Source organism: Furipterus horrens, unplaced genomic scaffold, assembly GCF_987537825.1.
Source record: "Furipterus horrens unplaced genomic scaffold, mFurHor1.1.pri manual_scaffold_17, whole genome shotgun sequence".
Taxonomy (NCBI): Eukaryota; Metazoa; Chordata; class Mammalia; order Chiroptera; family Furipteridae; genus Furipterus; species Furipterus horrens.
Window position 1 is genome coordinate 65,330,885 of NW_028327187.1, and position 23,452 is coordinate 65,354,336.

At 35.9% G+C, this 23,452-nt stretch overlaps 1 protein-coding gene across 2 annotated transcripts in view; it reads right to left on the reverse strand.

The window, feature by feature from the left end:
• DIAPH2 (diaphanous related formin 2) overlaps window positions 1-23,452 on the reverse strand; it is a 1,048,823-nt gene that overhangs the window by 948,142 nt on the left and 77,229 nt on the right. For both annotated transcript variants that reach the window (XM_090264504.1, XM_090264503.1), the window contains exons 2-3: window positions 12,903-12,935; window positions 9,637-9,813 (exon numbers count right to left, since the gene is read on the reverse strand). In XM_090264504.1, the coding sequence (XP_090120630.1) occupies window positions 9,637-9,813; window positions 12,903-12,935 (210 nt within the window). The remainder of the gene's footprint in view (window positions 1-9,636; window positions 9,814-12,902; window positions 12,936-23,452) is intronic.

Below are 23,452 nucleotides of genomic sequence, written 5' to 3' on the forward strand. Positions count from 1 at the left end.
AGCGGAAAAATCCATCAAGAACATATAAGCCTTGTAAACCTATATGCACCCAATGTAAGAGAACCCAAATATGTAAGAAAAATTTTGAAAGACTTCAGGAAGGATAAAGACAGCAACATACTCATAGTTGGGGACTTTAACACCCCACTGTCAACAATGGACAGATCTTCGAGGCAAAGAAACACCAAATATATTGAGGCATTGAACAACAATCTAGATCAAAGGGACTTAGTTGATATATATAGAACTTTTCAACCCAAAGAAGCAAAACATACATTCTTTTCAAGTGTACATGGAACATTCTCAAAGATAGACAACATGGTAGGACAGTAAACAAGCCTCAACAAATTCAAGAAAATTGAAATCATATCAAGCATCTTCTCAGATCACAAGGGCTTAAAACTGAAAATCAACGTCAAGGAAAAACCTCAAAACATTCAAATTCATGGAGAATCAATAACATGCTACTAAGTAACGAATGGGTTAACATTGACATCACGGGAGAAATAAAAATGATTCTGGAAACAAAAGATAATGAACAAACAACAGCCCCAAACTTTGGTATACAGTGAAAGCAGTCCTGAGAGGAAAGTTCATAGCAATACAGACGTACTTAAAAAGGATAGAATATTTAATAAACAATTGAACACTACAACTAGAAGAACTAGAGGAACAGAAACAAACAAATCCCAGAGAGAGTAGAAGGAAGGAAATCATCAAGATCAGAGCAGAACTAAATGCATACAGACTAAACAAACAATTCAAAAGATCAACAAAACTAGAAGCTGGTTCTTTGAAAAGATAAACAAAATTGACAAGCCTTTAACCAGGCTCATCAAGAAAAAAAGAGAGAGGAACCAAAAAAATAAAATGAGAAATGAAAGAGGAGAAATAACAACTGATACCACAGAAATAAAAAGGGTCGTAAGAAATCACTATAAACAACTGTATCACAAGAAGTTGGACAACCTAGAAGAAATGGATAAATTTCTGGAAACATATAAAATTCCAAAACTGAATCAAGAAGAAGCAAAGCCTGTACAGACCAATAACAACTAGTGAAATTGAAGCAGTAATCAAAAAACTCCTGGCACACAGAAGCCCTGGACCGGATGGCTTCACAGGTGAATTTTATAAAACGTTTAGAAAAGAACTAACTTCTATTCTTCCCAGATTATTCAAAAAAATCCAAGAAGAGGAAAAACTCATAAACCTGTTTTATGAAGCCAGTATTACCCTAATTCCAAAACCAGGTCAAGACACAACAATGAAAGAAAACTACAAGCAAATATCGCTGATGAACAAAGATGCTAAAATCCTCAACAAAACATTGGCAAACCGGATCCAGTAACACATTAGAAAGATCATATAGCACGATCAAGTGGGATTCATCCCAGGGATGCAAGGACGGTTTAATATTTGCATATCAATAAACATAATACACCACAGAAACAGAATGAAAGACAAAAACCACATAATTATATCAATAGATGCAGAAAAAGCATTTGATAATGTACAACGCCATTTATGATGAAAACTCTAAGCAAAATAGGAATAGAAGGAGCATACCTCAACATAACAAAGGCCATATACAAGAAACCTGAAGCCAACATCATACTCAATGGACAAAATCTGAAAGCATTCCCCTGAAATCAGGAACTAGACAAGGCTGTCCACTCTCTCCACTCCTATTCAACATAGTGTTGGAAGTCCTAGCCACAGCAATCAGACAAGAAAAAGAAATAAAAGGCATCCAAATGGGAAAGAAGAAATAAAACTCTCACTATATGCAGATGACATGATAGTATACCTAGAAAACCCTATAAACTCCACTAAAAGACTATTCGATATAAAAAGTGAATTTGGCGAAATAGCAGGGTACAAAATAAATATACAGAAATCTAAGGCATTTCTGTATACCAACAATAAAATGTCAGAGACAGAGACAAAAAAGAAAATACCATTTACTATAGCAACAAGAAAAATAAAGTACCTGGGAATAAACTTAACCAAAGAGATAAGAGACCTGTACACTGAAAATTATGCAACATTGAAGAAAGAAATTAAGGAAGATACAAATAAATGGAAGCAAATACCATGTTCTTGGATGGGAAGAATCAACATCATCAAAATGGCCATACTACCCAAAGCAATTTACAGATTCAATGCATTCCCTATTAAAATACCAATGACATATTTCACTGACCTAGAACAAATACTCCAAAAATTCATATGGAACCAAAAAAGACCCCGAATAGCAAAAGCAATCTTGAAACAGAAGAACACAGCAGGAGGAATCACAATACCAGACATCAAACAATACTGCAAAGCCACTGTGATCAAAAGAGTCTGGTACTGGTATAAGAACAGACATATAGATCAGTGGAACAGAGTAGAGAGCCCCGAAATAAATCCAGGCCTCTATGGTCAACTAATATTTGATAAAGGAGGAAGGAACATAAAATGGAGTGAGAAGAGCCTCTTTAACAAATGGTGCTGGGACAACTGGACAGAGACGTGCAAAAAAATGAAACTAGACCACCAACTTACACCACACACGAGAATAAACTCAAGATGGATCAAAGACTTAAATGTAAGCCGTGACACCATAAAAGTCCTAGAGGAAAACATAGGCCGGAAAATTTCAGATATCCCACGTAACAATATCTTCATGGATACATCTCTTCAGGCAAGAGAAATAAAGGAAAGAATAAACAAATGGGACTACATCAAACTAAAGAGTTTCTGCTCATCAAAAGAAAACATCAGCAAGATGAAAAGGAAACCAACCATATAGGAAAACATATTTGCCAATGATATCACAGACAGGGGACTGATCTCCAAAACATATAAAGAGCTTATATGACTCAACTTCAAGAAAACAAATAACCCAATTAAAAAATGGGCAAAGGACCTGAACAAACACTTCTCCAAAGAAGACATACAGAAGGTCCATAGACACATGAAAAAGTGCTCAACATCATTGGCCATCAGAGAGATGCAAGTAAAAACCACAATGAGATACCACTTTACACCAGTCAGAATGGCCATCATCAACAGCTCAACAAACAATAAATGCTGGCGAGGATGTGGAGAAACGGGAACCCTACTGCACTGTTGGTGGGAATGCAGACTGGTGCAGCCACTATGGAAAACAGTATGGAATTACCTCAAAAAACTAAAAATGGAACTGCCTTTTGAGCCAGCGATTCCACTGCTAGGATTATACCCGAAAAATCCTAAAACCCTAATTCAAAAAAACTTATGCACCCCTATGTTCATAGCAGCCCTGTTTACAATATCTAAGTGCTGGAAACAGCCTAAGTGCCCATCTGTAGATGAGTGGATCCAAAAACTGTGGTACATTTACACAATGGAATACTATGTAGCAGAAAGAAAGAAGGAACTCCTGCCATTTGTAACAACATGGATGGAACTAGAGAGACTTATGCTTAGTGAAATAAGCCTGGCAAAGAAAGCAAAATACCATATGATATCACCTAATACAGGAAACTAAAGAACAACACAAACAAATGAACTAAATAGGACAAAGAGTAGAATAGTAGTCAATAGAGCGGAGGGGGAAGGAGAGAAGGGGGATAAGTAAGGGAAGGGTCTAGTCAAGGAACGTGTATAAATGACTCATGGACATGGACAACGGGGAGGGATATGATTGCGAGAGAAGGGGTGGGCTGGGTAGGGGGGGAGCAATGGCGCAAAAATGGGACAACTGTAATTGAAAAACCAAAAAATAAAAGAAAAAAAAAACATCAAATTTGCACGTAGAATCATATATTAAACATTGTCATCAGTAGTTGAAGTTGAAATAAAGTATGCCTAGAAATTAATCATAAATCATCACTAGGCTCATCTTTTGCATATAACAAAACTATTTAATTTCCTGTATTAGAACATAGTCCTTATTGCCATATTTATATGAATCCAAAGTTACCAGTGTAGGCTAGACCTCCACTCAGTACCTTGCGCTAGCTAACAAAAATTTAATTCCAACTTGAAGTTTCTATGCTTATTTTCTTAAAATCTTAAATGGAAATCCCCTGCCATCGACCCCCCAAAAGGACAACTGCATACAAAAGAGGAATAACATTCAAAAGCAAATGTAAGTGTTAAGACACATTTCTCTCCTTGCTCTAACAGCATTAATTCAATTTGGATAAATATAGTTATCACTATTAAACATTCAATAGTCCTTTAGCACTATACTCAATGTACAAAAACCAGTTCAGTTAGTTTCAGTTAGCTTAAAATGTTGAATAGTTATTCAATTATAGTATTTTTAATTTCCTTATATTTAAAGATGCAGGGAGGAGATATTTCACCAATATGACTTACAGGCAATTCAAAATGCTTTTGACTAACATGAAAAAGGCTACTGATATGGGCCTTATTCAAATTTGAATTTGGGGTTAAAGATGATGTGTAATACTACTATATAGTGCAGTTGTCCTTTTAAGTTTTCCACCCAAAATGTTGAAGCGGTTATTGTTCTTTTGGTCCTACTACTTTTACCCACTTGTGTTAAGATTTGAAAACATGATGCTGGGCGAGCAGGGGAACAGGAATCTTAAAGAGCAATTATAATGTACCCCGTGAAAGTAATTATAAAAACCATATAAAAACAATTAGCTGTTTTTATTATTGAAAGTATTAATCAGAGAACTACTTCCTAATTTTCAATTAATAGTCAGTGACCATACCTTAAGTACAAAATTTAGTTTTTACAAACTATTGAAGGCACACTGCTAATATATAGCTGTGCCCTAAAAAAATAAGCAATCACCTAAAAGTTTCACATTTATAGCTTTAAAGCTGCCATGAATAGCCACTGACACCATTACTGAGAACATCTATTATTGTTTCTTTGAATGTGAACAATATGAAAAATAACATGCCAATACAGAGAATAGATGGCAGAGTCAATGAAACAGTAATAATGTACTAATATACTAGTAAAGTAAAAGCTAACCACTTAGATCTTTTAGTTAACTGGACCCATTCCAGGATTTTACTTAGGTATAAAGAGCCAAGTGATTTTTTAAATGAACTATTAGTAATTAAAATAGGTTATAATAATCGAAGTTAATATTTAAAAAAAAAAACATGTCCAGCAGTAATTAAAGTTTTAGCCCAATATCCCCTGTTATCTACATCTACAAGCCTGAACAATGAGAACCGCTGTTAACAAATATGATCCTTAGGCATAACAAGTTTCAATTATCAGAGTAAGATAGAATTATATTTGAATATCATCTTTCGTTATTTAAGCTTTCATCAACATATATCATTACCCAGAAATTCCAAATAATAAATTGTATCAACAAGGTTAAGGTAACTTATTTCTTGTCAAGCATCTCTAAGACATAGAGAGGAAAATCAAATTAATGTTAGAGGATGGGGGTGAAGCATTTCAAATTAAAATGAAAAATCAACTGCATCAAATGCTGCTGGTAACTCAATTAAGATGAGGACTGAGAACTGCCCATGGGATTCAGCAGCATGAAGATCTTTGGTGGCACTGATAAAAAGTTTTGATGGAATGATGAAATGGAATTGGGTTGAAGGGAGTTTAGGAGAGAAAGTGAGAGGAGAGAAATCAGAAGCAATCTATATAAACAAAATTGGGGAGGGGGTGTTTTGCTTCAAAGCAGAGTAAAAATAGAGCAGTAGCTGGCAAGGGAGATAAGGTTAAGAAAAGGTTTTGAAAAATAAGACAGGTTTGTATGTTGCTGGAAATGGCAGAAGAGATAGGAGAGAAATTATTGGAGCAATGTCCCTGAGTAGTTGAAAGGGAATGGTAACTGTAAACAAATGGAAGGATTTGGAATGTAAAAAGTTCACCTATGGTGACAGGTAGCAAGACAAACTATGTGAGTACAGATACTAAAAGTTAGGTAGATACATATGGTGGTAGAAGCTCTCTTCTGATTGCTTCAATTTACTCAGTAAATTAAGCAGCAAGGTCATCAGCAAAGTATAAAGATAGGTAAAAATTGTGAGGATTGAACATCAAAGTAAAGGTGTGAAATAGTAATCTAGGAGCACAGTTGAGGGACTAGAGTTGGGACATAGAAAATAATTGTCTGAAAACATCAGGGCCTCCTTGGGGCTTTGGAAAAGCAATGTTTCAAAATCATTAATAGGGCATTAGTGGAGTAGAACAGACAAAACCTGAAAGACATGAGGAATACCAATTAGGAGGCTATTTTAGAAGCCTACAAGAAACAATTAAAGAGGCATACTGTCAAAACCAGGGCAAGAGCAGCTGGAAGACAACTGAGGAAACAGATGTAAGAGTCATTGCAAAAGAAGAGCCAATGGAATTTGGCAAGCAACAGACGTGACTGAGAACACCAATGGAATGGAAGATGGCCTAGAAGTGTCAAGCTTAAGTGAACTGGAGTAGGGCAATACCCCCAGTAAACTCAAAGAACTATTTCAATATGGTAAAAATTGGTAACCAATTGGCATATTAAAGCGGTAAGTATAATTTGAGTGAGGCTTGAGTGAAGAAAGGAAATTTTAAAAGATTAAAAGTGTTAATAGTATTAAGAAATGTCCTTGTTTCTGTTGTTATCATCACTGTTTTGGGTGATTAAGATAAGGCAAGCAATGGTAAATTGAGGGGCAATCTAGGTGACTTAGAAATATTGGCAACTGATGAAAGAACAGAACTTTACTTGATAAAGAAAGGGAATGTAACACACATATATACAATTATTTATACAGAAAGCTTATATGCCAGGCACTATTCTAGGAATATCATCTCCTTTAATCCTAAAGATAACCACATGACGTAGATCCTTTTGTACCTTGGTTACAGTTAACAAAAATAATGTGTAGAGAGATTTATATAACCTTTGCGAGGTAATGCAATTAATGGCAGAGCCAGAAGTCAAATCCAAGTCAGAATGACCCCCAAGTCCATGTTCATAACCAATACACAATACATGCTTTGTAAAACTAAGAGCCTGGGAGAGGTAGCATAGGTTATTTAGCTACTGAGGAGAACTTCTGAGTTAAAAATCATAAACGGGTGAAATAATTCCAAAGAATGAAACACTTGAAGGTGTAGTCATGCCAATACTTAGCTAAATACATAGGTGCGTAGGTCAGAGTTTAGGAAATCAAGGAACTAAGAGCAAAAAACCATGGGTTATCAACATCATAGTTGAAACCACCAAAATGAATACAAAGGGAAAAGTAAAAAAGATTACCAAGGGCTTTTGTCATCAGAGAAGGTCAACAAATAACAGACTTCACAGGAGAAAGGGTTGCTAAAAGATGGTTCAAAGACAGCATGGAGCAGCAGCAGCAAAAAGAGTCTAAAACAGTGGACCACAGGATGAGGAGGAAGGGCTGAAGAGGGCAGGAATGTCAGGACTTGTGTCATCGAGGACAAGCCAGACACCAGTTGTGGCTAGACAGAAGGAATAGTCCAGGAAAAGTTTAAACATAAAGGGAATTATTTTGTATTCATTCAGCAACTTTCAAGTGATATTTACTGAAGGCCTGTTACCTCTTCTTCTAGGCACAGGAAGGAAGTGGTGGGAGTGGGGAGGAGGGTGGTCACAAGCTGTTCCATAATGAGCAGGATAGAAGGGTCTAAATTTTCAGTGAGTCTGAACTTTTTATTTTGGTTTGGGTGACGGGGCCTTGGGAACTCCTGAGAACTCTAACACTAGATAAATATATATCTACAAAAAAATTTTACAATGATCAGTGGGATAGAATTGTAAAAGAATGAATCATGAGTAAGGATCTCTACTTCTTTTCTGGTCAAGCAGACCAATATAACATGGCCCAAATCCTCATCTCTCCCTTCTCCTATCATAAACTACTGAATACTCAAAATACTGTATTTATTATCTAATATAAAGAATAATCTACTGTGGTTTTAATTTTCATTTCCCTGATGGCTAGTGATGTTGAGCATTCTTTCATATGTCTATGGGCCTTCTGTATGTCCTCCCTGGAGAACTCTGTTCAGGTCCTTTGCCTATTTTTTAATTGGATTGTTTGTCCTTCTGGTGTTGAATCACATGAGTTCTTTATATATTTTGGAGATCAAATCCTTGTCCAAGGTATCATTGGCAAATATGTTTTCCCATATGGTTCGTTCCCTTTTCATTTTGATGATGTTTCCTTTAGCCATGCAGAAGCTTTTTAACTTGATGTAGTCCAATTTGTTTATTCTTTCCTTTATTTCCCTTGTCCTAGGAAACATATCGGTGAAAATATTGCTATGTGGAATATCTGAACTTTTACTGCCTGTGTTTTCCTCTAATGACTTTTATGGTGTAATGACTTATATTTAAGTATTTTATCCATCTTGAATTGATTTTGGTATATGGTGTAACCAGTCAGAAAGGCCATCATTAACAAATCAACAAACAATAAGTGCTGATGAGGATGCAGAGAAAAGGGAAACTTAGTGCACTGTTGGCGGGAATGCAGACTGGTGCAGCCATGGTGGAAAACAGTACGGGATTTCCAAAAAAACTAAAAATGGAACTTCCTTTTGATCCAGTGATCCTACTGATGGAATTATACCCAAAGAATCCTGAAACACCAATTCAGAAGAACCTATGCACCCCTATATACATAGCAGTGCTATTTATAATAGCCAAGTGCTGGAAACAGCCTAAGTGCCCATCCATAAATGAATGAATCAAAAAAAAAATGAGGTACAGCTACACAGTGGAATACTATACATCATAAAGAAAGAAGGAATTCCTACCCTTTGTGACAGCATGAATGGAACTGGAGAGTATTATGTTAAGTGAAATAAGGCAGGTGGCAAAAGACAAATACCATATGATCTCCCCTGTAAGTGGAACCTAATGAACAAAACAAACAAAATAGAACCAGAAACATGGAAACAAGGAACAAACTTACAATGACCAGAGGGGATGGGGTGGAGGATAATGGGGGAAAGAAAGGGAAGGGTCTAGTCAAGGAACAAATATAAAGGACCCATGGGCATGGACAACAGGGTGGGGATTGACTGTGGGAGAGCAGTTGAGGTGAGCAGGGCAGGGGAGAACAGCGGGGGGGAGAATTGGGACAACTGTACTGAACAAGAATAAAATATAATAATATATATTTTAAAAAGAAGCAATCTAGACCACAAGCTGTAAAATATAAGCAACATCCTAGGAAATGTTGGTTGTATGAATATTGCTATAGAGCAAACTTGGAAGAATTAATTCCTTTGCCCCTTTTACTGTTTTTATACATTCTTCCTTCCCAACTCTTTCATATACCAAACAAGATACCTTGTGCAGCAAAGAGGACTTAGTCTTGTTTTGCTTTCTAGAAACAGAAATACAAAATAGTTCACTGAAAACTTGATTTGGTCTACCAGAGCCTACAAAATACTAGAGAACAAAAGGAAATAAGATGGCCCCTGCTTTTAGGAACTCATACTGAAAGAAATAAGAATGTTTAGCTCAAAAAACAGATACTTTTGAAAATAGTCTTGCCATAGCAACAAGTTTATGGTCTCTCCTTTATGTGATTATAAACACAGACCATACAAACATACTTACTTAAAACCCAGTGTTATTTTGGGAGCACACATTTTTAAATTACAACAAAATTAGGGGTCAATCTTACCATCATTTTTTCAAAGAGATCCAGTACTTCCTTTTCTGATAAATTTAAAGATCGTTCATCATATAATGGTTGAGGTGCTGGAAATTCACTCATTGCAACTTGAGAATCAATAGGATGTTGAATAAGATGTTTCTCTTTTTTGACAGTAGATTTCCTAAAACTTGTGATTCGGTCACGCTGCAAAGAGAAAAAAAAATAAGTAAATAAGTCCTAAAAAAGAGACCAAGAATCACGAATACAAAAAACTGAAAAATCAAAATGGCACTTAGTATGATATATATCATTACTGTTTTTTGACAAAATGTTATTTTAAGAAGCAAGCTCTAGTTAGAGATTGTACTATTTTGAAACCCTGAAGTAGCTCTTCAGCCTCCACAGTCTGAGGGGTGGAAAGTATTCCTCAAAAGTAAAACTTAGTCCTTTGTCATTTGTTTTTGCACAGGAAGTAAGTAAACAAAAGTCCTGCATCAAAGTCCTGTGGTAGTTTAAGGAAGAATGTCTTTGTTGATAACTTTCAAACCATGAGAAAAAGAAAAAGAAAATGAAAAGAGCTTCCAAAACTCACTTCTAAAGGGACATTATAGTAATGCTTCTCTTCTTCAAAGTGCCAAAAGTTGTGACAAGTATCTGCAAATACTTTGTCAGTATAGCAGTAGGCATAATGGTTAAGAGCACAGACTAAAGCCAGAATACCTGGGTATGAATCTGCCTTTTTCTAGCTCAGTTAGCCTGTGCAGATCAGTTGGTCTCTCTGTTTCCTCATCTCTAAAATAGCAATAATGACTTAATGTACATTACATAAATAACACCATAGGGTGACTGTGAGATTTAAATAAGTTCATATGTTTAGTGCACTTAGTGGTTATTTATTATTGTTGTTCTTACTACTACTATTATTATTTCTTCTCCATTTCTCTTCCCTAAAAAGTGGGACCAACAAGACATTACCTTTTCCATTTACTGGAAACACAACATAAACAGAAATACTTTAATCCTACCAACACTATTATGAAGAACTTGCTACTTAATGGATATTGACTTTGAATCATTTATCCCATGTACAATCTCTAATAATCAGCATGCTATTTCACAGGAACAGGGTTAATGACTCCAGCTGCATGTAAACAAGCCACTCTGTTTTACACCACAAAACATTAGACATCAAAAATTAGTAATTACCATAAAACTGAATGCAACTCAGTTTTATTCTGGTTTCTGTTAGGAAACACGCATACTGTCAGCTCACGTTAAACAAGCAGACATGCGATAGATGCAAGGACAGAGCATCTTCACAGCGATATTACCAAGTCCTTATAAATTACTTCAACAATACAAAAAGCATCAAGTTGTTACCACAACTTGTGCAAATTTCTGTTGACCCCCATTAAAAAAACATACTTTTCATTTTGATTCAAAGAACACTTTTTATTAAAAGGTGTATTTTGAAAGAAATGTGAGCGGTTTTAAGCAGCTTATTTAGGATTACAAAAATAGTTTTAGTACATGCTTGCTTACAAAGAGATTATATAAATCAAAATATTTTAGAGCTGGGAAGAAACTTGCAAAATCATCTAGACCCATGCTGTCATTTCACAGAAAAAGTGACTCGCTAAATTTGAGTCCCTTGTTCTTATCCCAGTGTTCATTTTTTTTGAATCATCTTGAACTATATCTTCAATTTTTTTCTAACTGTTTGAAGAAAATTAAATTGGTTTAGATATGTAGTATATCTTCAAACGACTCAAGAAAAAATATATTAAGCAATCCCAAATAAGCTGAATACATATCCAACAGTTAAATTTCACTAAAAGATATGGTGGACATAACAGCATTTAAACATGCAATCAACCATTAAATCAACATATCACTGTTCCTGTCCTATCGTATCACTTAATATTTACTTTTTCAGTGCCAGTTTTTCTCCTGAGCAGCATTATTTACATATATATTTGATCTTCCACTATGCCCTTCATTTCTATTTAGAAAACTGGCTTTTGCTTTCAGCTGTATCTTGATAAGAAAATAAAGTTAAGCCACATACTTTTACCTCCTTAAATCACTAACAATATTTTACATTAATTAGATAGGTAACTTAACCAAGTAAAAAACTGGCATTGCTTAAAATACTGTTTCTTAAAGTTTAGCTATAAAAGGGCATATTTAAATATTAAAGCCCATAACTTTTAATACGTTTTACTATGATAGACTCAACTAAAAAACAATTTAAGGATTTTAAAATCTAACATAATAAACTTAACTTCCTTTCTATTTTACATTAACTTGTTCTAATATTCACATTAATAGTTAACATATGCACAATTTACTTCGCTATCAAAAAGAATGGTTTTCTAGAGTGATATTTACAAAGAGATAAAACAAATTTGGTTAAGGTATACGAGGTCTGTCTGGAAAAAGTCCAGCCATTGTTAACATAATCAGAATGGTTTGCATGACATCGATGTAACCTGGCAGCCAAGGAGAGTGGACTGGAACGTGCATGCGTGAACAATGACTACTTCACTGTACTCCTCAGTGGGGGTGGTAGGCGCCTTTGAGTGAGCATGTGTACTGTGTGGCCATTGCATTCAAAATAATTGAGCAAGTAGAGCACCAAATCTGCATCAAATTTTGTGTTAGGCTTGAACATTCCTCTGCAAAAACGATTTGGATGACTCAGAAGGCTGCAGCTATGGGTAACTGGTGATTGGCAGCTTCATCACAACAATGTGCCCACTCATGCATCACGTCTCATGCAGAGTTTTTTTCGTGAAACAACAAATCACCCAGGTGACTCAGACCCCCTACAGCCCAAAGCTGTCACTCTGCAATTTCTGGCTTTTCCCAAAACTAAAATCAATTCTGAAAGGCAGGAGATTTTAGACCATTGATGAGATTCAGGAAAATATGGCAGGGCAGCTGATGTCGATTAAAGGAGACAGAGGTGTCATTGTCCTATGTACAATGTTTCTTATATCTTGTATCTTCTTCAATAAATGTCTCTATTTTTCATATTACATGGATGGATACTTTCCAGACAGTCCTCATATATCAAGATGATAATATCAAAATTTTGTTGAGATTTTATATCATTGTTTATGTTAATATTCAAACAAAAAATTGTTGCTATTAAAAATTCTTCCATTCTATTGTACTATGTAAACATCCATTGTATATCTTTTGCATATTGATGCTTTAATGTCCACTCACTTTAGTAAAAAAGCAACATGCATGAGTAATGTAATAACATGCTACTAAGACCACCTTACCACATCATCTGCCAAAGTTTTTATTTGAATGTTCTATTAAAATCAAAAGGAAAAAAAACTGTCAATAAGAGAAATTCATTCATAAAGCAAGAAAATAATAATGGGATGATTCTCATTTTTTATTTTATCAAGTATAACTAGTCAAAAATAATCCGTTGAAATTATAAACAAATACATTTTTTACAAAAGGAAAAAAAACAACTTTTTAAGAGTTAAAAATGAAGGGTCTGGGGGTGTCTATTTGTTTTCAAAGAAGTTGCCCAAGGTCCCAGAGTCACATTTGGATCAGATATCATGACCACAATACTCACACATGAGAAAAGATGCAGCAAAGTCAAAAGCCTTTTCAAATTTTTTCAAAGTTTAAGAATTAATAATCATGTTTTCACGATACATTTTTTAAATATATGAATAATAGGAAAAATGTCACATTTAATAGTAATGAAATATAATTAAATATCTCAGTCTAGAACTCTGCTACATCTGGTGGATATTTAAAGGACACCTTTATAAATAGTCTAGATAAAATTGAATTTAGTGATTCTGTTAATATATGCCCATTTCTCAAAAACTCCAGCACTTTTTTTGGATGTGGTTTTCTACTTCTAATGCTGAGAATAATTGGAAATAGTGTATTCTAGTTAATAAAATACAGTGGTTAATGAAAGCTATCACATAACATACATCAGCACCATGATTTGAGGAACCAGAATACAGCAATACTAAAGTAATAAAGCAATATTAAAGTAAGAAAAGTAATATCTAATAATTTAGTAATCTTTCATGATTGAGAAGATAATTCAGGGTCTTACAATAACAGTCTCTCAACATGAAGGGCAGTTGTTATTGATATATATTATAAATATATTTAACCGCCCAACTAAGAGACATGATTAGGGAAGAACATGTTCTTTTTTAAATGCACGTTAGGAATTTAAATTAACCCTCCTGCTCTATCCTGTACATGTATTTCCTACAACATAAGCTGAAAAATGTGCATCTACTTGGTCATGCACGGTCACATCCCTTTTTACTCAGAAAAATATGGTCTTCTCACTGGTGGGGAAAAGTTCATTACAAGTTTTAAGGAAGCTATTTGGTCTTCAAATACCACCAACTAAATGTTCTTAAAGATCATTCTCCCCTTTATCAGCTGGGACAAATACACTATTATATGTACAGTTCATTTTCTATTTACAATCCATTGATTCTTTCAGGGATCTACATTTCTATATATTTATACAATGTCTTCATCACAGCCTGCTGACACAGACTACAATCAATCTTTACTGTCTAAGGAAAGTAAAAGAGGGGGTATTAGTTATATCAGAACAGAACCCATTTTAAGGGAGATCAATTCTCCTTAGGATTATTTCTAATTTTCTCTTTAATATTCCCATCGGGTAACCAAAAACTGTTTTACAGACAATAACAGGCTTCATGATCTCCTGTAATGTAAAATCAGAGTACAAAGTGTCAAAGTCTCAAAAGTGCCTCAACTACCCTGTTACCATCCAGATATGTACCTGTCCACTGATATTATTATTGGACAGATTATGCAGTTCTTCAAGCAACTCCTGCTTTTCTTCCCTTCCCACTAGGAACACAATCATAAACAGAATAAGCATGCACTCTTTCTTTATGGAGGCTGTAGTTTAGAAGGCATTTGATAATAATACTTAAGGGAAAAACCCATCAAGAACATATATCCCTTGTAAACATATATGCACCCAACATAGGAGCACCCAAATATGTAAGGATATTTTTGAAAGACTTCAGGAAGGATATAGACAGCAACATACTCATCGTACGGGACTTTAACACCTCATTGTCAACAATGGACAAATCTTCAAAGCAAAGAAACACCAAGGATATTGAGGCATTGAACAACACTCTAGACAAAATGGACTTGGCTGATATATATAGAACTTTTCATCCCAATGAAGCAAAATATACATTCTTTTCAATAACACATGGAATATTCTCAAAGATAGATGACATGGTAGGACACATAACAAGCCTCAACAAATTTAAGAAAACTGAAATTATATCAAGCATCTTCACAGATCACAATGGCTTAAAACTGAAAATCAACCTCAAAAAAAAAAAAAAACCTCAAAAACATTCAAACTCATGGAGAATGAATAACATGCTATTAAATAATGAATGGGTTAACAATGACATCAAGGAAGAAATCAAAAAGTTTCTGGAAATGAATGATAATGAACACATGGCAACCCAAAACCTATGAGATAACAGTGAAAGCAGTCCTGAAAGTTCATAGCAATACAGGCCTACTAAAAAAGGATGGGAAATCTCTAATAAAAAAGCTAACCCTACATCTACAAGAACTAGAGGGGTAAAAAAAAAGCCCAGAGCGAGTAGAAGGAAATCATCAAGATCAGAGAAGAATTAAATGACATAGAGACTAAACAAACAATTCAAAAGATCATTAAGACCAGGAACTGGTTCTTTGAAAAAATAAACTAAATTGACAAGCCTTTAACCAAGCTCATCAAGAAAAAAAGAGAGAGGACTCAAATAAACAAAATCAGAAATGAAAGAGGAGAAATCACAACCGATAACACAGAAATACAAAGGATCGTAAGAAATCACTATGAACAACCGTATCACAAGAAGTTGGACAACCTAGATGGATAAATTTCTGGAAACATATAACCTTCCAAAACTGAATCAAGAAGAAGCAGAAAGCCTGAACAGCACAATAACAACTAATGAAATTGAAAAGTAATCAAAAAACTCCCGGCACACAAAAGCCCTGGACTGGATGCCTTCACAGGTGAATTTTACAAAACATTTAGGAAAGAACTAACTCCTATCCCTCTCAAACTATTCCAAAACATCCAAGAAGAGGAAAGACTCCAAAATGTGTTCTATGAAGCCAGTATTACTCTTAATTCCAAAACCAGGCCAAGACACAACAAAGAAAGAAAACTACAGGCCAATATCACTGATGAACATAGATGCTAAAATCCTCAATAAAATATTGGCAAACCGGATCCATCAACACATCGGAAAGATCATACACCACGATCAAGTGGGATTCATCCCAAGGATGCAAGGATGGTTTAATATTTTCAAATCAATAAACATAATACACCACATAAACAAAATGAAAGACAAAAACCACATAATTATACCAACAGTTGCTGAAAAAGCATTTGATAAAGTACAACACCCATTTATGATGAAAACATTCAGCAAAATGAGAATAGAGGGAGCATACCTCAACATAATTAAGGTCATATATGAGAAACCTGAAGTCAACATCATACTCAATGGGCAAAAACTGAGAGCATTCCCCCTGAGATCAGGAACAAGACAAGGATGTCCGCTCTCTCCCCTCCTATTCAACACAGTCTTGGAAGTTCTAGCCACAGCAATTAGACAAGAAAGAGTAAAAGGCATCCAGATTGGAAAAGAGGAAGTAAAACTGTCATTATTTGCAGATGACATGATAGTGTACATAGAAAACCCTATAGACTTTGTGAAGAAACTACTTGACATAATAAATGAATCTGGCAAAATAGCAAGGTACGAAGTCAATATTCAGAAATCAAATGCATTTCTGTATACCAACAATAAAATATCAGAGATAGAAACTAGAAAAAAATCCCATTTACTATAGGAACAAGAAAAATAAAATACCTAGAAAAAACCTTAACCAATGAGTTAAAAGACCTATATTCAGAAAACTGCATAACACTGAAGAAAGAAATTAAGGAAGATACAAATAAATGGAAGCATAGACCATGTTCATGGATGGGAAGAATCAACAACATTAAAATGTCCGTACTACCCAAAGCAATTTATAGAGTCAATGTAATCCCCATTAAAATACCAAAGACATATTTCACAGACCTAGAACCAATATTTCAAAAATTTATATGGAACGAAAAAGCCACAGCAATCTTGAGGAAGAAGAACACAGTAGGAGGAATCACAATACTTAATACCAAACTATACTACAAAGCTGTGTATTCTCAGTCTCCTGGCTGGTTTGGCTCAGTGGATTGAACGTCGGCCTGCGAGCTAAGTGTCGCTGGTTCGATCTTCCAGTCAGGGCACATCAGAGAAGGAAAACTCTGACTCCAAAAAAAACCTCCGCTGCCTTGCGGCATACCTCTTCAGGGGAAAGGCTAAGGGAGTAAACCCCGACAGAAAATCCGGAGCCGGAGTCCCTAAGGCGGTTTGACGTTGTAGTCAACACCGGCAACTCCTGCGGCGCACCTGAAGCCAAGCTGTATTGACTCTGTCTTTCCCTTGGACCCCTCAGCTGCGAAGAGAGGGGGGGTCTGCTGCATGGGCAACAGCAGACCCTCCATATCACCCTGCCCAGGCTCTGTAGCTTCAGCTTCACTGGAGAGGACACTCCAGCGTCATCACAAGATGTCGATTCAACACGGGAGGAGACAGATACCGTGTCACTCCCGAGTTGGACTGCACAGCCATTCTCGGCGGTGCAGATAGACTCTTAAGAAGCTACACCATCGTCTCTCGAGACGGACGGCTGCCGACGACGACGACTACAAAGCCACGGTAATCATATTTTAAATAAAATTTGAAAACCATCACATGAAATTATGATTACATGTGAAATGACGGATGTAATGGTAGATGTTGTTAGTTCTAGCTGAGAGAAAACATTACTTATTTCAGAACCAAACACATTTTCATTAATAAAATTTAGTGTAATTTTGGGACACATGCAGTCGATATATTTCGAGTGTCCTACAGGATCCTCTCTTCAGAGCACTAAACTTACTGACCTAAATCTCTTTTGTACCTAGCAATGCTGTTATTCGGTGTGCGAAAACACGAGTAAAATCATATGAAGCTGCATTTCTGCAAAATGTTTTAATAAATGTCTGAATCATCCACTTCAAATGCTTCTCATTTGATGATGTTCAAATGTGAAATGAGAGATATTAAATTAAAATTAGAATTAGTTGACACAACACTTGTAAAACTAAGACAAAAACACATTTTATCTGAGAAAGTATGTAGAGTTTTGGGCCACCATTTAATCTAGGTTTCACTAGTATCCACGAGTAAACAACTTTAAGATCACTGCACTTATTGACCTGAATCTGACTATCATGAAACAGTGCACCCACTCTGTGTCTGAACACAGATAAGTGAAATTCTTAGGATGTGGGAATTTTCAAACTCTTTAAACATATAACCCAATTAAAATTTGAAAACCATCCCATGAAATTACACTTACATATGAAATGAGAGACGTAATGGTAGATATTTTTAGTTTTATTTGATAGAAAACATTAATTCAGAAAAAAACCCACTCTGGTACTGGCATAAGAACAAACATATACAGCAATGGAACAGAATAGAGAGCCCAGAAATAAATTCAGTTCTATATGGTCAACAAATATCCGACAAAGTGGGAGGAACATAAAATGGAGTGAAAAGAGCCTCTTCAACAAATGGTGTTGGGAGAACTGGATAGGGACGTGCGAAAAACTGAAACTAGACCACCAACTTACACCACACACCAGAATAAACTCAAGATGGATCAAAGACTTAAATGTAAGCCGTGACACCACAAAAGTACTAGAGGAAAGCATAGGCAGGAAAATTTCAGATATCCCATGTAGCATTATTTTCAGTGAAGTATCTCGTAAGGAAAGGGAAATAAAGGAAAGAATAAACAAATGGGACTACATCAAACTAAAGAGTTTCTGCTCAGGAAAAGAAAACATCAGCAAGATGAAAAGGGAACCAACCATATGGGAAAATATATTTGCCAATGATTCCTCACACAAGGGACTGATCTCTAAAACATATAAAGAACTTATACGACTCAACACCAAGAAGACAGGCAAGCCAATTAAAAAATGGGCAAAAGACCTGAACACTTCTTTAAAGAGGACATACAGAAGGTCCATAAGCATATGAAAGAATGCGTAACACCATTAACCTTCAGAGAGATGCAAATAAAAACCAAGGTGAGATACTACCTCACACCAGTCAGAATGGCCTTCACAACAAATCAACAAACAACATGTGCTGACGAGCATGCAGACAAAAGGGAACCCTAGCGCACTGCTTGTGGGAATGCAGACTGGTGCAGCCACTATAGAAAACAGTATGGAATTTCCTCAAAAAACTAAAGATGGAACTTACTTTTGAACCAGAAATTCCATTGCTAGGATTATATTTAAAAATCCCTGAAATGCCAATTCATAGCAACACTATTTATAAAAGCCAAGTGCTGGAAACAACCTAAGTGTCCATCTGTAGATGAGTGGATCAAAAAACTGTGGTACATTTACACAATGCAGTACTATGTAGCAGACATAAAGAAGGAACTTCTACCATTTGCAACAACATGGATGGAACTAGAGATAATTATGCTTAATAAAATAAGCCAGACAATGAAAGAAAAATACCATATGCTATCACCTATTACAGGAGACTAATGAACAACACAACAAATGAGCAAAATTGAACCAGAAGCATGTAAGTAAGGAGTAAACTAACAGTGACAAGGGGGGAAGGGGGAGGGAGAGAAGGGCCATAAGAAGCAGAAGGGTCTAGTCAAAGAACATGTATAAATGACCCATGGAAATGAACTGGGTAGGGACTGACTGTGGGAGAAGGGGTGGGCAGGTTGAGGGGAAGCAATAGGGAAAAAAGTGGGACAATTTAATAGAAATACAAACAAACAAAAATTTTTGTGGGGGGGGAATAAAAGCAAAATAAATTGATAAATGAGCCAGCAAAGTCTCCCTGCCCCCCCCCCCAAAAAAACCCTCACATATAGGAAAGTAAACAAAAGAAAATGTAAAGTATGGAAATACAATTTTAGTGAATATTAGAAGGACAAGAATTTTCCTTCACACTGTATATTTTTCTACCTACCCGATCCCTCCAGAATTTGACATTCTGAAGAAGTAACGACATAAGGTTCTTTGCATAAAACTAAAAAGACCAGTTTTTAATAGAGGTTTTGTTTACCAGTACTTTGACTGCAATGTCATGCCTAAAGGAAACATGCTTGGGCTCTTGTTGTTACCAAAAAGTCCTGAGGAAATGGGACTGACTTTGAAGGTAATAAAAGCCCACAAGACAAAAGGTCTGGTACCTTGGTTGGTCGTGCGGTCCATGGTAATCTTTCCAGGGAAGGAATGAAGCTTGCTTTCCTGAAGGATGGCTAGAAGGGACTTTAAGGCACAGTGGAAAACCTGAAGGACTTGGAAAAGACAAGTGTTTACAGGCAAGGCTGAATGGCAGGTATGAGGCTCAGCTTCTGTGCCTTGAAAGGCAGACTGAAGCTCACCCTAAAGGTTCCTTGTGTATGTTCCAGCAAAGCAGACATAAAGATCATATGCGATCATTTGCTCCTCTTGTTGTGTTTATGCAAATGAACAGGATAAATTAAAACTGGACTTAATGTGGTCCCTTTAATGAAAAGGAGGGTAATCTTAAGGAGAAATATCACCATTCAAGGAAAATCACAATGCTCAGTGGTAGACTATAAAGTAGTGCAGCTAATTGTCTTTAAAGTTTATTTTTATTTAAAGTTTGTTTTCATTTAAAAATTAAACTAGGTGTGTGACATCATCAAAGATGCTTAATTTACGGGCAAGAAGAATGTCAAATGCCTTGTAACTGGATGCCTTTCCCATAAGACAGTCTTGCAGATTTAGAGACTGGTTTGTGGGTTATGTTGTGTAAATTAACATGTGTGTTCCATTTCCATAGGGCATAAGCCTATGATCTCATTAGCTGAGCAACTGTCTGTACGTATAGGCCTCATTTAATCCTGTCTGCATCGCTGCCTCTTGAGATTCAACAGTTTGGCTAAACTAAGTGGCTGCGCTGGTGAAGTATAGGGTGGTCTGTGGGCTTCACTTTAAAACTGGTTTCTCTTTTCTATCCTAATGGCTTGGACAGAAAGGGCCCAGAGCTCTGAGAGGGGGGAAACCTGAAATATTCCCCTCAGTCCAAACTAAGTATAGTGGGCAAAAGGGTTTTGGACAGGTGTGATGTGCCTTGCATACCTTCCTCCAAAGAAGCCCTTTTATTTCCCTGATGGGGGACATTGAAAAATTAATACCTGCCTTTTGTCATCTAGTGGTTATGGATTGAATGATGCCTTTTAACACTGTTGCCAAATCTGTTGCCCCCAGAATACAACAAGGATGCCAGCCTGTTAAACCAAGCATGCCATTGTCCAGGGACAGCCCACTGATCTGGAGTCTGCAAGATCCTTCCCATGTGGGAAGACCACACTCCCCCCAACACCCACACTCTTATTAGGGATTTCTGGACCCAAGTGTAGGTAGGATGACAACCATGTCCAGCCTGAAGCAGCTAGAGGAGCATGAGACCTTCACCCATTGTCCTTTATAAGATTATAAAGGGTCTGAAGTCTGAGAGGGGGGAATTGTTACAGAGTAGGGGTCCCCCAAAAAATAAATTAATTATTTAAAAATTACTCCAAAATATTCTTTCATCTCCTTTCTAACAGTTAAGAGTCATTTTTAGACACCCACATGTAGTCTTAGGCATTGTAGTTTTCATCACCATCAATGTTAGAAGACAGATAAATGGGCAGTGTGCTGGGCACTTGGGTTTAAAGAGGCATGGCCCTGTTCTCAGAGGGCAGAAACTAACAGTTGTAAATGAGGTCACAAGCATTAAGCTCCTATTCTCCACCGTACTATGCTGTTTTCAGCATTTAAAACTGTACATCTCATAATTTTAATAAAACAACATTTTTATATTTTTGTAACCATGCAAACATCATTTCTGAAGTACTGTGAAATCAAAAGCCACAAATTTTAACCCACCAGAGTTTTCAGCTATTACAAATCAAAATTCTTTCCACCATTTTGATGACAAAAAAAAAAAAGTCCTTTTAGGATTTTCTTCTCAAGATGCTCTTTTAATTCATAATGAACAAAATGTGTATCAGAAATCAAATATGGCATCACTGTATAGGGCTTCAGTTTTCTTCATTGTTGCAAAAGACCATGTTATTGAACAGGATAAGTTCCATAGATCTCTCAAAACAAGATATGCTCAATCTTAAATTAACTATTTTAACATGAACTGCAAATTTTTAACTTACAAAATGGATGACTATAATATGTGAATCCAGCAATATCTTCTTTGTAACACACATGCTCAGCTTCAGAACTAAGGGCCAGGTGTTCAGGAAATGTATGTTTGCTTCTTGAGTCTTAAAATAAGTTAACACTAATGAATTGGAGGAAGTCACTTAATACCTGAATTAATCAGGAACAACTACAAGAATCATTCAGGTTTTAAGAGTAGTATAGATATCATGTTTATTTGGTTTGTACTAAAACATTTCAAATGGGAAAATTATTTGGACATGGAAGTTCTTTCTTAAGTCTATGAATAAAAAGCAACAGGAGTGCAAACAAAGCTGGCTTTAAATAAGTTTGTACCTTCTCTGTTTTTAAAAGAAGACAAATGTCTCAACTACACATTAATATGTGTGAGTATACATTATATGCCCAGCACTTTATGGCACATAGAAGTTTATGAAAGGATTCTGCCCTTAAGGAATCTGCAATATAACCAGCAAATGAAAACTAACTACATAAAAACAAACAGTTATGGCCCTGGCCAGGTAGCTCAGCTGGTTAGAAGGTCGTTCCCTTACACCAACGTTGTGGGTTCCATTTCCAGTCAGAACACATACGAGAATCAACCAATTAATATATCAATAAGTGGAACAACAAATCAGTGTTTTTTTTTCTCTCTCACTCCCTTCCTACCCTGCATCGTCTCTAAAATCAACTTAAAATTTTTTTAAAAAACTCAAATAGTTCATTAAATACTAAACTATGAGATTCTGAAGTATGTAGTTCCTCCTCCTCCCTGGGCCCTATCACATAATTTGTCTTACTACTTTCACAGCATTAACACTATCTGAAATTATCTTGTTCATTTATTTATTTATTTATTTGTGTTGTAGCTTTAAAAAAAAAAAAAAGGTTCCCTAACAGCAGAGACCTTAATTTCCCTGTCTTATTCACTTATACCCTTAAAACAGTAGCTGGCACATAATAGCTGCTCAAATATTTGATGACTAAATCAATGTAAGTATTCAGAGAAGAAACAGATAAATGTAGCTTCATTAAGCAACTATACGAAGAATTCTACCCTAATTGTTGGGTAGGATTTGAATAGCCAGAAAGAGGGAAAGAGAAGGAAGTCATACAGAAGGAACAGCATTAATATTTTACTTTAGGGAAGTAGCCTTATGAAACAAAGTTCCAGTTGAAGGGTATTCAATTTTAGACATTTAAGTTAGGGACAGATCAGAGACAGTCTTGAAAAGCAAAAGGGGTAGTCTAGACTCAGTCTGACAACCACTGGTAGTCCTTATGATTTCCTGATTCATATACAAACATAGAGATGGTGGTATTTGAAAAAGATAACTTTGAGTGGTTCAGGTCCACAGTCTCTTAACTGAAACCCTTGAAGCTGGATGTATTTTAGAATTCAGAGTGTTTCATATTTTAGAAAGA